Source organism: Xyrauchen texanus, chromosome 42 (assembly GCF_025860055.1).
Source record: "Xyrauchen texanus isolate HMW12.3.18 chromosome 42, RBS_HiC_50CHRs, whole genome shotgun sequence".
In the NCBI taxonomy this organism is placed as follows: Eukaryota; Metazoa; Chordata; class Actinopteri; order Cypriniformes; family Catostomidae; genus Xyrauchen; species Xyrauchen texanus.
The window spans coordinates 18,999,759-19,018,043 of record NC_068317.1 but is presented as its reverse complement, the minus strand read 5'-3'; the positions used below and the strand labels follow the sequence as shown (position 1 = coordinate 19,018,043).

General features: G+C 38.9%; 1 protein-coding gene across 3 annotated transcripts in view; it reads right to left on the bottom strand.

The window, feature by feature from the left end:
* Positions 1-18,285, bottom strand: part of LOC127635210 (uncharacterized protein C8orf34 homolog) — a 104,831-nt gene that overhangs the window by 76,682 nt on the left and 9,864 nt on the right. For all 3 annotated transcript variants that reach the window (XM_052115084.1, XM_052115085.1, XM_052115086.1), the window contains exons 2-5: positions 5,935-6,079; positions 4,563-4,694; positions 1,010-1,138; positions 414-442 (exon numbers count right to left, since the gene is read on the bottom strand). In XM_052115084.1, the coding sequence (XP_051971044.1) occupies positions 414-442; positions 1,010-1,138; positions 4,563-4,694; positions 5,935-6,079 (435 nt within the window). The remainder of the gene's footprint in view (positions 1-413; positions 443-1,009; positions 1,139-4,562; positions 4,695-5,934; positions 6,080-18,285) is intronic.

Sequence of the window (18,285 nt, the reverse complement as noted above, 5' to 3'; positions counted from 1 at the left end):
TTTTTTATAATGGAGGACACGCATGGTAAGCAATAAGAAAAACTCAGCTTTGACATTTCAGTTTTGCTGTAATAAGGCAATTAGTAGTAAAATGTCCTATATAACAGTACAAAAAATATAATAATTCATAACTAAATTTTTTACTATTCATTTGAAAAACCAAATTGGGAACAGGGAAGCATGGGCTAACCGCCAAAAAGACACATATTGTAGGTTATTAAAGAGGAAAAGTGTCTACTGCATTTAGAGACATCTGACAAAGGCAAGTGTTTTAGCTGGACTTTCTCTTTCCATATTTACTAATTGGCTCCTCACTTAATTTCATTTTATCTCCTAAACAGATGCACATCAGCATTTGATTTAAATAATGGGAGGAAACATAACAAACAGAGAAGAATAAATAACAATCATACCAGGTCAAAGTCATCAGATACAACAATACCTGTGCAGAGGACAGAATTCACAGATCAAAACATTATCAAGACATTATGTACAACATTATGTACATTTGTCAACTTGAAGCTTGGGTTTTTGAAATTTTTAATTCAATGACCACAAAATATGATGAACCTCTTGTGATTGACCCCCTTCTTGACTATAGAAAGCCAGCTACAGTAAATGATCATGTACTCTATAAATAATGTCCATTTCAACTGTGCAAAATTAAATTATTGACTTTTATATTGTTATTGTACAGAGGCAATTTTTATGTTGTATTTAATTGACAGCATATATTTTTCTACCCACCATTAGAGTAATGTTTGATGTATAGACTTTTAATTTAGGTATATACCTAAAATAAAATAATCAAGAGTAATCTCATGATCACAACCAGTCTTTAGAAAGTAGAATGAAATGAAAATGTAATGTTAACTGAATGTTAAATGTTAGAAAGAATCTCTTGCTCTCTCTCCTTAGTGTCCCCTTGTAGCCCCCTAGGGGCCCCTGGACCCAGTTTAAATAACCCACTGACTTTGAGGGTCTTCCTCAAAACACTGAATTCACTCACTGCGGGACAGGTTCTCCAGGGCCTTGCCTAGCTTCTTGCTCTCCTGAAGTATCTGGTTGAGCTCGTCAAAGTCTCGACTCTCAGGTTTGGTCCTCCAGTCCCAGGAAGGGCGCAATATTGAACGAGGCACTGCAGAATAAAAACACAAGCTTTAAATTTTTACCTGGCTGTCCAACACTTCCCATCACTCTGCTAGGGTGTTGTTATATGCTGCTATATGTAGCTGCTAGGGCATTGATTGGTGTTTGGTAGGGTGTTCTGAGTGGTTGCTATTGTAGGAGGCTCAAAGTAGTGGCTCAGGACTCTCTTTTTTGGCCGGCTGGTGAAAAATGTAAGTTCAATTGCTTAGATAAGTAATAGCTCACCCTCTCCTCAACAAGCCACACAGTTGGAGATATAATTTATGTCCAAATTACAAATGGCTTGCCTTTGCAAGCACCGCTTATAGAAAGCTTTCAAAACATGAGAAACATACATTCCACCTGAACTGTTTAAACCTTAAAATTGCACTGTGTAATCTAAATGTTTTATGCATTAAGTGTATATGCATATAACCACACAACCAGTATTCAAACACTACTCTAAATCCACAGCAGTCACTATTCTGGTTTCAGCAGCAGTTATGTTCTCCGCTCTGTGAATTTCAAAGACAATGTCACTTTGTCTATCATCCAAGGATGTTTGACAGCTACTGAGTAAAGCCATTGTGCTGTACAGAGCCAGAGTAAAAAATTAAAACGTGCACAAAAAAAATGTACCACTAAATAATTTAGAACTCTCAGAATGTCAAGCTAAAGTGTTTGCTACAACTATGACTTGGAGGCATTTGCATTCAGTGGGGAGCAAACAACACCTATACAAGATGTTTTCCCATTTAATATTCTCCAAATCGCACTAATTGCTTTAAAAACCATCTATCCAGAGAGAAAGAACAGTGGACAGGTAATACCTCTGTTGAAAATACCAGCATTGTTGGTCACCAGCATACAGTATGTTTATTTGAATGCTGAGATGTTGGTATCCCCACAAGACTGAATTAAAACTTGACCCACAAAATGAAATTATAATTTCCAAAAGTATGTTAAAAGTAGACCATGTGACTCATGCGCCATATTCCAAGACTTCTGAAGACATACAAGAGGTTTTGGTTAAAAAAAAAATTAGAATTTAAGTAATATTTTACACTATTAGAGAAGATTGTTGGTTTAAGTGTTTATGCAAGAACTTGAGTTGTTTAGCTCTAAAAACAACACAGGAGTCTGCAATTGTCAAACAATAAAGGTTTGTCTTTCTATCCCCTCCATTATGGACAGCACACCAAATCCATTTACCTATAAATGCTCTACATGACTATATAAACCAATGAACTAACATGAGCAAGTCTTCCTGAGTTAACCAGCTTCACCAGTTGTGCACTAGCAGTTTTTGCTAATGAACAGGATGGCTATGCTGGTCAACCAGCACCAACCCAGCACTGACCAGCATAGACCAGCCTGGAAATGTATTGTCAAGATTCAGCTTGTTTAATAGCTTGTATTTCCACCTATGCCTGTTTGGTGTTCTGACTAACTGACATTCTGGGAAACAGTATAACTCAATGACACCGTGACAGCAAAGGTTATCTCAGGTAAAAGAACAAAACAGCTCATTATCCTAGCAGTGATCATAGTCCATGGTGCTAATTGGGATGCAGGATACCCAGGAAAACCAATTAGTGAACCTTTTGATAAACTGGGAGAAGCTTGTCTTTTGGATTGTTCTGAAAGTGTTGAAATGAGAATTGTGCTCACCCAGGCTTGATTTTATCAGCATAAAAGTATGATAGAATTAAGAGCAACACTATATCAAGTAGACCATATTTAGAGAAGAATGAGAAGCATTACCTTACATGAGAAGCTGTACCTTAAGGGGACAGTTCACTCAAAAATGAAAACTCTGTCATCATTTATTCACCCTCATGTTACTCCAAGCCTGTGTGATATTCTCTCTTCAATGGAACACAAAAGGATTTTGGGCAGAATGTCTGAGCTTCTCTCTTCCATACAAAGAGCCTAAATTGCCATTAACTTTTATGGAATCTTTTTTCAATACAGTGAAAGTGAATAGTGACCAAGGATAACATTCTGTCTAACATCTCGAACAACCCGATGGTACTGTAAGTAAAGATGACATTATAGTGGCAAACGCGTACGCGAGAACTAAGAGGCCTAGAGGGGTGGGGAAACTCATACAGGGGTGAAAAACTCATAGCTTCGTTATTAATTAATGGGTTCAGGCTTTAAAGCTCTTGCTAAATTCTCTTTACACTTGCTCTTAGGACAATTTACCACAGTTCTTGCATTGTATCCAGAGTTTAACAGAGGTATTAATAAGATTATGGTAACCATAGATAAAACCATGCTTCTCATTACGATGGTTAGTAACGAAAAACAGTATCCATGCATAAAAAACAACTGTAATAAAAGTGATTTATATTCCCCTAATATACAATATTTAATATAATTATAATTATATTAAAATGTATTATAAATATATACAATATTTCTGCCAAAACATTGTAGTTTCTATAGGCGGTGTTACTAACAGCAATGTAATTAGAATGGTGTTGTGCGGATTGAAAAGCCTGTAATTACCATTGTGAATGATGCAATGTTATCTCAACGTAAAGTTTTTTTAAATTAATTTTCCCTTTAAACCTTTTGTTTCAAACTATTAGTTTAATTGGGAGAAAGGATATAGTTTGTTTGTTTTTTACACTATGTAGTACTATTAAAATGAGAGCTACTATCCATGCTACCAAGCAGAATGTTTCCTGTGTACACCATGTTTTTCTGCTGCACAGCAACATCAGGCCTCTTATCTGCATTACTACTGCCTGAAACCTAATATCATGCTGACATCATGTGATGCCAAAGGCAGAGGGAAAACCTTAAGTCCATTTCATGCTTTTAGGAGCTCTAAAAATCTGTCTAAATCTAAAAATTACATGAACTATTCCTTTAATAAACAAATCTCTACAAATGGAATTGCCACTCCCTCTATGTCGAGACTGTTACACATACATTCTTCTGAAAAGCAATCTTAGCTAACATTTGTCACACAAAAATTTGCTAAATAGAAATAGAACTCAGGCAAAAGTTATACTGGTGTGAAAAAACACCTATGTAAGTCAGATAGAGATTCAAACCTGCAGCTTAAACCAACATTTCTGCAGTCTTCCTTAGTACCATTTCCAAAAAACTCCACTCAGGCAGAAATAGAACTGCTGTCAGTAACAGAGCATTGTATTAAATTATTAAAGAGTCTAACTCTGGCCCTGATATGACTTACCCCCTCATCAATATGTATCACTCAAAGATCTCTAACACAGATAGCCTACATAATGGAACTATCTCTAGATAGAAGTCACACTTATTTACTGATGCACGATCAGTCTCCGTACAGTATCTATATCTGATCTTTGAAAGTACAAAATAAACTGCAAGACTGATCTTGGATGTCTAATAAAACTGATATTATATGACACTAGCATCTCTGTTCCAGTGGTACTCACATGATTTAGACTCAGGAGAGGGTGGGGAAATGTTGGACATGGCCAGGTCACTCTTTGATTTCTTGGGCTTTTTGGGATGGATCTGCCAGGGTTTTTCATTGTCTCTGGAGTCCCGTCGTGTGCCTTTGTATTCTACAGACAAATAGAGACACTGAAAACTGCTTTCCTCGCTACAACATGAAATTGGGAGTGATATATTGTATGTACTGTATGTAGTATGCAGTGTTTGGTAATAATAAATTACATGAAACTTGAATTACATAATAAGACTAAAACGTACTTGAAATTAGACTATGTAAAATATTTTAATGGTGCTAAATCAGATTAGTTACTTTTTGTGGATTACATGATTATAAATAAATTACAATATCAGTCCTGTAAAGGAGTTTTTTCTATTAAATTGTTTTATTATGTATAATATTTCCAGCCTGGTCTCATTAAATTTACGAGAACAACACAATCATGCGTTACTTTCTTGCGTTCAAAACACTTGATGGAGTGCAAATTCGAACTAAGGGATCTCTAGATGTGTTCTAAGTATTAAACTAAATTTAAACAACACAGTGACCTAAAAATTTATGTTTATGACGCAACGCACCCGAGACGCTACACAAGCATGTCTGACGTAGGTGTACATTGACGGGTCCTTAAACAAACCCTCATAATAAATCTCTTGTAAAACAAGTGACAAATTCACTTGTGAAATGGATTGCTGTGAACTGTATTCCAATGATTGACTCATGTTCAATAATATGATAGTAAACAATACATTGTATTCTAAAGCGGCTTTTTGTATTGTCTTATTAATGATTAACTCTTCTGTTCTGCCACAAGAATGTAATGCATTTTAATATTCTGAATATTTTTTATTTTATATATATATATATTATTTTTTTAATTTAAAGATAACTATGTATAATTATTTTATCATTATATATTGAATTATTGTTATATGAGGGGCTTTCTCAGCAAATATTTGTATATGTGATTAATCGCAAAAAAATGTATTGGTTTTGAAATCATGCATTAAAGTAAAAGTGTTTTGGTATCATAACATAGCAGAGGATGAATAATAGTGTAAAATAAATTTTTAGAAAGTTATAATCAGCAGTTGTACTCATTATTTGTGTGGCAATGAATAAAACGCACAGTTGTTGTTGCGCCTCTAGTGTTCATTTCAACATGAAACTGCAGCGAAATGTAGAAAGTGTCACAAATGTCAGTATGCAAAAATGTATATAATGTTCATTCTATGAGGCCAGGTTGACAATTCAGTGTGCACCAATGCAGCTGCAGTTTTGGACACAGCCTATGTGTGTGCATTTGCAAGTGTGCATGTTTAACTCTGCCAAACAGCCTGAACTATACTGACCCGAGGAGCTCTCGGCCCACAGTGCAGCAGAACCCGAAAGCGTCCTCTGAATTCTGCCTGAACTCTCCTGCTTGGTCTGGAGATGGCCAATGAGAAAGTGGATGGGGTAGTCTGGTGTCTCAGTTATCAGCTTTGTCATCATCTCCTATGAGAGCCAAAACACAAAGTAAAGAGAACATACTAATATAGCAATTGGTAATGCCCAGTCATCTCATTGTGCCCCCTCAGATTTTAGAACCAAGAGGATTTTTGGATGCAACTATTTTTTTTTTTTTTACTTGAAGTTTTATCATAAGTTACATGAGTATTGATGGCAAAAAACAGGAAAAAATATAAGTCTGTTCACACTTTTAAAAGCCCTGAAACATCGGTTCTTGGTGAAACATCAAGTATAATGAAATATTGGCAGGGCCGTTTCTGAGCATGGGAGCCCTAAGCGAAATCCTAGTTGTACCTTTAAAAAACAGGATGCAAATGCAAAAGGTCTATTCCCTGATGGAGGGAACGAGACGTTGTGTCGGTGAAGTAACACTAGGGGTCTCTCTTGAGAGCCTCAGTTGCCTCTGAGCTTTGAGAAAAGGCCAATGAGAATTGGCAAACAGAATTTGCATGTCCCTCCCCCGGACATACGGGTATAAAAGGAGGAAATCGTGCATGTCTTTAGTCAGGTGTTGCACTGAGGAGCAGAGAATAAGGTACGGGCGTTACAGTGGTTGGAACGATGTTGTGGCAAAAGGGACACAACGTCTCGTTCCCTCCATCAGGGAACAGGGGTTACGACAGTAACCTAGACGTTCCTCTTCTGTCACTCACTCTACATTTTGTCAGTGAAGTGACACTAGGGGTCCCTATCCAATAATGCCATGACACTGAACCGTGTTACGTGAACTGCTGATGCAGATGCGAGCAAGCTGTTGCATGCCAAAGGAGCAGCCCACGCCAGGCTGCACGTAACCTTCCCCAATGCCTCATAAAAACATCATACACTTCTAAGGTTCCCGGCATCTCGCTTCTCTTGAGGCGCGGTCTTTTCTATCTATGTTTATCATAGGGCTGTTTAGAAGCTGCTGGGGCCATCTAATGTTATAACACACATTGTGAAAGATGATCTTTTCCGATCCTATTCTCCTGCCCAGGCTGGGGAGGTCACAGGTGGCAAATACGTTACATGGGCTTACGAGCCACACATGGAACTGGTGCGGTGGTGGGTCCTACCTGGTGAGGGAGGAGCTCTACAAACACAGTGACCGGGGGCTGAGGGAGCTCCCCAAGGGAGACGCAGGTCCGCCAACAGGGGGAGCATACCGTGGAAAATACAACACAGGGGGCAATAGTGATGACCGATACCTGTGGAGCACATATTCCAGTACAGAGTAATTTCTACCCGTAGTGGGTCTGGTCGGTAATCCCTCCACAGAATTCGCAGGCCAACGGACTATGGAGGAAAGACATTCAGGGAGTGCAAGCTTTTGTGGACTCACCTAGGGGTAAAAGTGCCCAGGTTTGCCTCGGAAGTGGGGAAAGGCGCTATGCGCAATTGGTACACCCGGTCAGCTGTCCCTTATTACCGAGTTCTACATGCTCGGACCTGAAGAAACATGGTCCAGGATCGACTCAACCCTCTAATGTTATTGCTCTCGCAATGGTATTGGGTGTTGCCCTGCCCACTGCTCTGCCAATGTCTGCTAGAGAGGTGCCGTTTGCCACTGCCCACGAGAATGCCACGTTCCTCATAGAGCAGAGGTGGCAGCCCAGTCGAGTCTTCTGCGTCAGACATCACAACGCTCTCCGATACAGTGGCAACGTCATCATCCAGCCAACGTGCTGGGGGCGGGTGGTTCGTGGGGTTTTATCAGGGAGTTCATGCCCGCTGAACTCCCCAAATCTCCTCGATCGCCAGCCAGGTTGACCTCTATCCCGTGGGAGGAAGGTGCGATGCAGGGGGCGGCTGTAGTGGCGTTTCCTTTCAGAAAGGAAAGCCGCGACCACAACCTTGCCGTGGTCAAGTTCTCGCAGTAAGAACAAGAACCATCTACAAATGCTGCCTCGGTGTGATCGCGCCCCAGATACACAAGGCAGCGCTATATATATAAATATATATACAGTATAAAATCAAAACAACCTTGCTTTGCATGGCCCCCTGGTAGTTTTAGGGCCCTTAGCAGCCACTTCATTTACCCATCCTTATCTCGTTTAGGACTTTTTCCTGTGAAACACAAAATGGTTTTCAGAATGTCATGCTGCCCTTTTCCATACAATCAATATGCATATTGATGACTGACTGTCAATTTCAATTGCAATTTTGCTTAGTTTATTAAACTAAAAACATATTTATAAAATGTGGATTTCAACCCGGTCCCATTGCACAATAGACAATAGCCATGCTACAAGACCACTTCATTACTAATGTGTAGAACTGCTAACTAAACTGTTTTTCTTTCCCTTTCGGTCATGTCTTATCATGCCTAGGGCATCAAATGAGTTTGGACTGCCACTGGTACCCAGTTAAAAAAATATGAGAAAAAGCTACAATTCTGCGTTACAAGTGAGACAAAGGTGTGTAAAAGATGTAAATGAAGTAATTACGACACATAAGAAACGGGGTACACCAAAGAAAGCTGTAATCTGTGGGTTAAGCAGGAAGTAAATTGAGCAGGGCTGTGTTAACTACCCCAGGCTCCCCAATGACTAATTGCCCTTGTGATAAACAGGAAAGCATGGTGTTGATCAGTCCATATACTCATTTCAAGAATATAAAGCCATCTCAGATGGGTTTTATCTGCTTCCTTCACTGACTTCATTAATGTACATATCAACTGGGTGACATTAAAGTTGGAAGTCATAGCCAATGAGAAAAGGACTCATTTAAATAAATTGTTAATTCCAGTGAAGTAGTAGTGTAATTTACATTTATATACAACACATATGTAAAATGTTTTTTCAATTAAAATAAAATTGGCTGTTGTAATTATAGTCCCCACATGAAATTACAAACTGTATTTCAGGGTAAGTTTCTTGCTGACATGGTGTACAGTACACTACTAAGAAATATTGTGTGGTAACTTGCTGTTTAATATGTATTTAAATTAATAGATGTCAATAATGTTCTTTTCATTAGGCTACAATGAAAATTGTTAATACTTTATAATTACTTTAATAAACTAATATACATAATATGCAATCAACTTTTAAGCATTGTATAGTGAATATGAGTGTAGTAATGTTGCATTACCATATATAGCCTACACAAGAATTAATGGTTATTTGTTTTATTTGTGTACTTAATGTGTTTTTCTTTGTATAGTGAAATTGTTTTCCTACTTAGCAAATAATTTCAATTTATATTTCTATTACAAGAAAAAGGCACCATCGACAGCAGTAAAATGCATTTGATATAATTATGGGACACAGTTGTCCAGCATCTGTGAATAGCATCAAAAACTAGCACGGGTGCAATAACATGCACTAATTTCACAATTTTTAACTGCATAAGTTATATAGATATAGTCAATTAATTGTGAAACAATCTATGTGCTGTCTGTCTGCACTGGTTTAGAACAGTTCGAAACGCACCTTATTTTCATCTTAACATCAAATAAAGCCACTGAAAGCAACATTTTCCATCTTATGAATACCCCCATTGATTCTCAATGTGATAATGTACGGTAAATATAGTATTTTCCATGCTTGTTCAATGAACCATAAACAATTAATGAACATGCACCTGTGGAAGTGTCATTAAGACACTTACAGCTTACTGACGGTAGGCAATTAAGGTGACAGTTATAAAAACTTAGGACACTAAAGAGACCTTTCTTCTGACTCTGAGGAGGACTGTAGATGTGGCCAGGGCAATAAATTGCAATGTCCACACTGTGAGACGTGAGACAGGCAGACAGGAAGGACAGCTGATAGTCCTTGCACTGGCAGACCATGTGTAACAACACCTGCACAGGATTGTTACATCCGAATATCACACCTGCTTGACAGATACAAAAAGGTAACAACCGCACGAGTTACACCAGGAATGCACAATCCCTCCATCAGTGCTCAGACTGTCCACATTAGGCTGAGAGAGACTGGACTGAGGGCTTGTAGGCCTGTTGTAAGGCAGGTCCTCACCAGACATCACCGGCAACAACATCACCAATGGGCACAAATCCACTTTGGCTGGACCAGACAGGACTGGCAAAAAGTGCTCTTCACTGACAAGTCACGGTTTTGTCTCACCTGGGGTGATGATCGGACTCGAAGGAATGAGCGTTACCCTGAGGCCTGTACTCTGGCGTATGGATGGGCATTCATCAATAATTTGGTATTCGAATATTTAAGCTCATAAAAATAAAATATTCTATTATTTAAATGAATGTAATTAATGAGAAGGAGACGTTGAAAAGGTATTTCTTTAGTCATAAAGGTTGCGTCCTCATTAAAAAAACAAGCTTCTAATTATAATCAAAACAAGCTTATATCGTGTCCTGTGTTTTTTATATATATATATTAATATATTTAAACAAGCAATGCGTGAAAACAAAAAAAGAATAGAATGAAAGCATTTAAGCTCACGCAGTGCGATGAAAATGAAACCGCTAATGAAGTAGACTGACGCAGTTAACATACAGGACAGGTATAAACACTCAGCATATAATAGTTATCATGTTTTGTCTCATGTCATATTTTTGTTGAGAAATACAAGCATATCCACGTGCTCCGTAAACTATGCTGATTTATACACACCAGTTTAAATGATGGAATGTCCCTTACCTCAGCTAGCACAGTCTTTCTCGGATTACATTTTTGTTGTTTACAGAAGCGTTGTGGGGATTACATTGCTACGTGGATGCTGCTCTCTGACGAGCTGCACATATACGAGAGTAAAGTGTACACCGCTTATCCAGTACATTTAAACAGGAACCAGCTTTCTCACAGTAAGCCACATTCTCACAATAGCCCGCTTTTCTGGTGTCCATCTGAACGTACTGAGTGACAGAACTGTTTGCTCAACAAATGTGATCGCTTGTGTCCACACTCAACAGCGGCACCCAGTGGATTCTGTTATAACTGCCAGTTTTAGTTTGTGTGTTCAGGATTTAATATGCATCTCACTGTATATATGGCCAGCAAAGCAAAACTTTGTAAAATTATTATTGCAGAATGAATATTCGACTACTCGTGCACATCCCTACTCTGGAGCAGGATCGATTTGGAGGTGGAGGGTCCGTCATGGTCTGGGGCAGTGTGTCACAGCATCATTGGACTGAGCTTGTTGTCATTGCAGCAATCTCAATGCTGTGCATTACAGCATGACAATGCCACCAGCCATACTATTCGTTCTGTATGTGATTTTCTGCAAGACATGAATGTCAGTGTTCTCCCATGGCCAGCGAAGAGTCTGGATCTCAATCCCATTGAGCATGTCTGGGACCTGTTGGATCGGAGGGTGAGGGCTAGGGCCATTCACCTCAGAAATGTCAGGGAACTTGCAAGTGCCTTGGTGGAAGATTGGGGTAACATCTCACAGCAAGAACAGGCAAAACTGTTGCAGTCCATGAGGAGGAGATGCACAGCAGTATTTAATGCAGCTGGTGGCCACACCAGATACTGACTGTTAATTTTGACCCCCGCTTTGTTCAGGGACTCATTATTCCATTTCTGTTAGTCACATGTCTGTGAAACTTGTTCAGTTTGTGTCTTCGTTGTTGAATCTTTTTATGTTCATACAAAAATTTACACATGTTAAGTTTGCTGAAAATAAAAGCAATTGAAAGTGAGAGGACGTTTCTTTTTTTTGCTGAGCTTACTTCATTCAAATCAGTGTGTCTACTAAGAGTGTTTAAATATAAGCATTTTCCCTGCAAATGACAACAAAGCATATCATTATGTGAACTGCTGTGCATTACCATCAAGGTATGCAAAAAGACAACATTATTAGCCAAAAAATATTAACAGGTTTATCAACACTAATCACTTTTACTATTTTTTCTCTTTTTTTTGTATAATTGTATCTCTTTTTCTCACAATTTGGAATGCTCAACCCTCGCTACTTAGTAGGTCCTCATGGTGGCGTGGTTACTCACCTCAATCCAGGTCCACTTCTGAGACTCATTCCAAGCCTCTTATCATGCGACTCGCTGTGCATGACACCGCGGAGACTCACAGCATGGGGAGGCTCATGCTATTCTCTGCGATCCACGCACAACTTACCATGCACCCCATTGAGAGCAAGAACCCCTAATCGTGACCATGAGGAGGTTACACCATGTGACTCTTAATGTTACTCTTAAATTAATCCAGCCCCTTTCTCCTTGTTAAATGAGATTACCTTTCTAAACAAGCGACATGCCTTTCTTTCAGTCGGAAAAAAGTAATGAACTGAATGTGGAAATAGGCAGTGTTGCCAAATACTTTCAATGGAAAGTAACTAACTAAAACCTGCCCCAAAAGTGGCTAAATGTCGCTAGATGATGTCATGTGATAATTAGCATATTCAGGGTGTCATCGCGTCCTATTTGCATTCTGGCAAGTGTCAGTCGGTGTCAGCCCTTTACGTCTGTTTAGGCAGGAAATAGGCAGTGTTGCCAAATACTTTCAATGGAAAGTAACTAACTAAAACCTGCCCCAAAAGTGGCTAAATGTCGCTACATGATGTCATGTGATAATTAGCATATTCAGGATGTCATCGCGTCCTATTTGCATTCTGGCAAGTGTCAGTCGGTGTCAGCCCTTTACGTCTGTTTGCTTCTCTCCTACTCTCTGTCCTCACATACTGTATTTTAATACAGCTGAATCCCCAAATAAAGCTGTTCTCTTTTACATATTTCTTTTACATAAAAAAAATCAGTTTCTGTTGTCAGACAATGGAATGAGTATGAAATTGTAATTGAAATGTGGCCCACTTGGCACAGAAGTCTGTCTTGCAGTAAAGACAGTATGCACCATGTAAAGCGGGTGCCAGCGGCTCACTAAAGGTGGTGCAATCAGCCTCCTCGACCCCTCCAACATCACCCCCAACCCACTCAACACTTATAATGGATGACACCCTCCCTCCTCGCTTGACAGATACATGGGGCACAACATTTTGTTTTGCATACCAGCTCGGAAATGTGTAGTTGCGCCCCTTAGTATACCCTTATGTCATTGCCCACATATGGTTTCAGCCACCCCTTGAATTGATTCTTTTCTATTCTTTTGGGAGTATATTTTAGAGTGTGACACGTTAGCTATTTTTTTAATGTGTGTGTAATGTCAAAGGCTGTGTGTATTTGTATTTGTATTATGTGTATATAAGTTTAATTGAGTTTAAAGATTATTACTATGTGTTTGAATATAGTACAATGTACAGACTTAATAAATGATTTGAATTAAAAAAAAAATATTTCAATTCAGAGAGTTCAGAAACTGGAATGAACTAAACCCCTGTGGTGGTGAGTGATAAGACAGTGATAAGCGCATGAGAAGAATAAAAATTAAACAGTCAAATTAAAATAGTTTAAATTAAAACAAAGGAGGAGCAAGCAAACAATACAGATTATTGACTGGTCCTTGGCAACACTATTTGCACATGTGCAGCTCATTCACGTCTATGTCAGCTGCAGTGAGGTCAACTGAATGTGCTGCTCCTCTCTGCCACTCACAATGAACAGAGTACATGCAGAGAGAGGCGTGTCTGCGGCGGGAGATCTGGACCTCATGCTCATGGGGAATACTGGCAACTCTTCTACGGAAAGTAGAAGGTTTGTCCAAAAAGTTGCTAGATTTGTCGCTAAGAGCTTTCATGAAAAAAAGTTGCTAAATCTAGCAACAAAGTCGCTAAGTTGGCAACACTAGAAATGGGGTGTATTTGTTCACTGAAGCCCCCCTAAATAGGTCTAGTTAAGCCTATGGCATAGTGTATAGCAAAGACAAAACACACAGTCCACACATGAGGACGCGGGTCGCACAAGTATAGATATAATCAAATATAGGTCAAAGTGCCTTTAGGATCAGGATGGAGAAACACAGGATCTCTCGATCATACTGACAGACTGGGGAAATTGGCAAAGTAGGGACAATTTCAGCCTCTCTAACAGACAACTTGACTGCAAGCCAAATTCAATGAAAACTCGAAAGTACAACATCTTTGGTGGACTACATTTCCCAAGCACTCCCACAAGTCAGCAAAAGAAAATTTACTTCAGCCATTGTCCAATTTTATGTGAAACTATGGTTATATTTGGAATAGCACACTACCTTCTGCAAAATTGTGAACAGTATACAGTTTCTGTATGCACAGAACACATGGATGATCCATTACATCTTTCAGAATGCACAGAATATAACCAGAGCATACTGTGCAGAATACTGAATCCAATAATGCAATGTACTCTACTTGACTTACATTTCCAGTTTGATGAATGAGCCATTACTTTTATTAGCCACGGTTTTTAATATCTCTTTCTTAAATCTCGATTTGATCGGATTGCCAAGAGTTAAAAGGATAATTCATCCAAAACTGAAAATTCTGTCATCCTTTCTGTTCTGTCATGATTCAAAATTCAAACACGTATGACTTTCTGTCTTCTGTAAAACACTCAGGCCCCTTTAATATGCATTATATGGAAAGAAGAATCAATTAAAGTGAATGGTGACAGAAGACATTTTTGTGTTCTACAGAAGAAGAAAAAATCAGGTGGACAGTTTAAAAAAGTAGCCAAATCATCCTTTCTGACTGAAATAACATCCAGATGGTTTTCAATAAGAAGACATATTATATTTGCTGTTGTTGACACATTCTCTAAATATCTTCTGTTGTGATAGTTTCCTTGAAACTCTACTCTACCTCTATGATACTGAGTTCAAGCAGGTCTAGACATAGTAGTTGATTTGCACAAATGAATGCAATCAGCTATTTATTTGTTGCTTATGTTGATTGTACTGTATGTATGTTGGGTTTTTGGAGAGTTTAGCATTGCCTGAGGCTGCACTCATTCATGCCTTACATCACAGCAGGAGACGATGACTGAGGACTGGGACAGAGTTCTGGATGAGTTCCAGCCCTTGAGACAAGAGGTGGAGAAGAGAAAGGAGTGGTACAGCTGCAGAGCCAAACATAGACAAACAGAATCAGCAGAGTCTATTGTCTAACATTGCAATCCATTTAAAAGGGAATCCCAGCCAAACACAATCCTTTTTTTGTTGTTGTTGTAACTAATACTCTGTTCCAAAACCTAGTGAGCTGTCTATGGAGGCATCAATTTAAGGCATCATATATGTGTGTATATACTGCATTGCAAATAGGTAACTTATGAGGTCATGATGCCTTAGAAGAAAGCTGCCTACATATATAGTAGACAGCGAGGCAGCTCACTAGGTGTTGTGACCAAGCTTATTTTTCTAACAAAGACTGCAAAGGTAAGTGAAATCAAAAAGATACTGTGATGAGGAGGAGGGCGTGACCGGGACGTGAGGGCGAGTTTTTTCATCATGTTTTATGTTCTATGTTGTTTTAAGTTAATTTATACCATTAAACTTTACATTGACTGTTCAGCTGGTTCCCGCCTACTCCTTGCCCATCCTTGAACTGTTACAGTAGTGCTGAATCCCTGGATGGAGGAGGGATGTCCTCCCTGCCATCCACCAGGGAGCAGACGCGGCTGTCTGCCTGGGGACGGAGAGGTTGTTGCCATCCGCCGAGAGCTGGAGGAACTGCTGCAATCCACTGAAGAAGGAGAGGAGCGGTTCCATGTGCCAGGGGCCAGAGGACTCGCTGCCATCCACCAGGGGAGTAGCGAGTTGGCATTAGCCAGAGGGTGGTGGAGCGGTTGAGGACCGGGTGACAAGTTCTTCTCTCTCACTCTCTGTGCGTGTCTCCGCTCGCCCTTTCCCCCTCTCAACGCCTCCCCTTGCACCGGCTGACAGAATGGCTGGAAGGGCAGCGGTGAGGACTCTGCGGGAGGAGGGTGTGGTTGGGCTGTGAGGCTGCACGGCCGGCACTGAATCAGCTGATCAGCGGGAGAGCTAGATAAAGTGGAGCTGGAGATGCCAATTCAACAGATGCATGCAGCCGTGTGTGTTCATTCATAATTTTTCATGTTCTATGTTGTTTTAAGTTAATTTATACCATTTAACTTTACGTCGACTGTGCAGCCGCTTCCCGCCTCCTCCTTACACATCCTTGAACTGTTACAGATACTTGAGCAGAATTCCCACTGCCAGACATGATTTGAACCCGGATCCACTTTATACTGTATTTACTTCATTTTGGATGAGCTTGTCTCATACACAGGACTTTTGCTCAAGTTCAACATAGGCAAATTCACAAAGTTCTGACACCAGGGGTGTCTGCAGGTCAGTGCATCGTTAATTTGCACTCAGGCGGCCAAGAAACCTCCATAAACAAAGAAAAGAGAGGGAAATCTCCATCTCTTCTCCATTATCCAGCCATGCTCTGTGTGTGCATGCAGACACACTGCTGTAATTTACCTAGTCTTAACAAGGGATACACTGCCTTCTCATTTCTCTCTCATTTAAATGGCATAAAGTTTGATTACTAAAGTACGTTTCTTACTCTCTGAATTACTTGATTCTAATTGGTCAATCAGACCATCCATGGTCTCATACTGTATATATGAATAATGACCACATCAGGGATAAAGTGATAGCAGACCGGTTATCCGGGTATTGTGAGTCACCTTTTCTACTTCACGTATCACGTTGCGATATTTACAAGCTATGAAAATCATTTTAACTCAAATTAATATTTCAAGTCCATTTATTTATTTATTTGTAAAATATTTAAATGAGCAGTCATTTTTGCTATATAAACACTGGTTTGGGTAGTTCTCCTACCTAAACCAGTGGTGAAATTCAGCTGTTTGTTTCTTTTCACATATCGTAATTTCAACTCATATCAATTTCAGTGTTTATTTCAAAATATTTAAATAATCAGCCCATTTAATTTGGTGAGTAGCTGTGTAATAAGCATGGGATAATCTACAGTAAGCCAGTCATTTTTACAAAATAAACCCCTTCAGCAGATACAAGACCCCTATAAACCGTGTCAGGGTCCTGACCACACTGTCAGGTTTATTTTTCCAATAATGACTGGCTGACTGTAGATTATTCCACAATAAACCCTTGCAAGTTGATCTGTAAAGTAACTTTATAAGAAACAGCAAAATAACACACAATAAGTTTTAAATGAATTGTATAATAATCTGACCCTTGCTGATCTAAGCAACAAAAACAGTTCAAAGACATAGGAAATGTCTACTTGAGAAAACATCTGTTGCAACTTGCGTATCGTCTAACAAATTTGATCTCAATAAGTTGAAATACTTCAATTATTACATATCTATTTTGATTTTACCATTTCATGGCCGTAAAGAGATCTACTGTGTTTATGGCCAGTAAATGTTCTCAATTAACTCACCATTAGCAGATATGGTAAAACTTTCATTTTAGACTCTGCACACACACCTAACCAATGCATGTTAAGTTAGACAGGTTCGCTGTAACTTCTGTGAACATTTTGGCTGAAACTTATAATAGATTTTGCCTCCTTTACCCATAGAGTGTAACATGGGGCAATTTATACCATCCCAGTCTGCACAGTGCAGAGGTTTCAATTGCCTGTTCTGGATATCAGCTTCAATTACAAGTGGGAAATGCGATGATTCTCTAGCCAATTGATTTTATCGATATTCTGTGTGCTGATGTAGCATTCAATTTGTCACTTGTGGGACACTGAGGAGCTCCATAATGACAGTTCTAGCTCAACAAATTCAGCGGATCTCTAAAACTAACCAGTCTGTAAATGTTGAATGGTAATAACAAAACACAGACATGGTCAAAATGTGTAAAAAATCAAGCTGTAGTAATTATTCTATTGCCATGGGCAATAATTGTGTTGTACTATACTGGATGAGCATACGTATATGTTTGAAATTAGCCCAACACAGCCATAGAATGATCATATCTAAACATCCAAATAGGAAGGAGTGGTGGATATGTCATGTGGTGTGACATGCTATTCCCTTGTAAAATAGGTTATTTATAAACTGTTTTGCTAATTCTTCATTTTAATTTCAGTATTTACAGCATTTTGGTAATTATTTTATAATTATTAAGTATTCAGTATTATGACCATATTATTTTAAAGACTACATTCTATAAATATTTATTCTTTAAAAAAAATCATTTGACACCATAAGACCATTTATAATGAAATATTAAAGACAAAAATGTATTAAAATGGGGAATAACTTTAGAGAAATGGTGAATAATGGTGACTATGGTATAGTACCTATAATATACTCTTTCCCATTTTAACCTCAAATCTGTGTAGGTTGATTTCTCTGAGACGCTGATGAA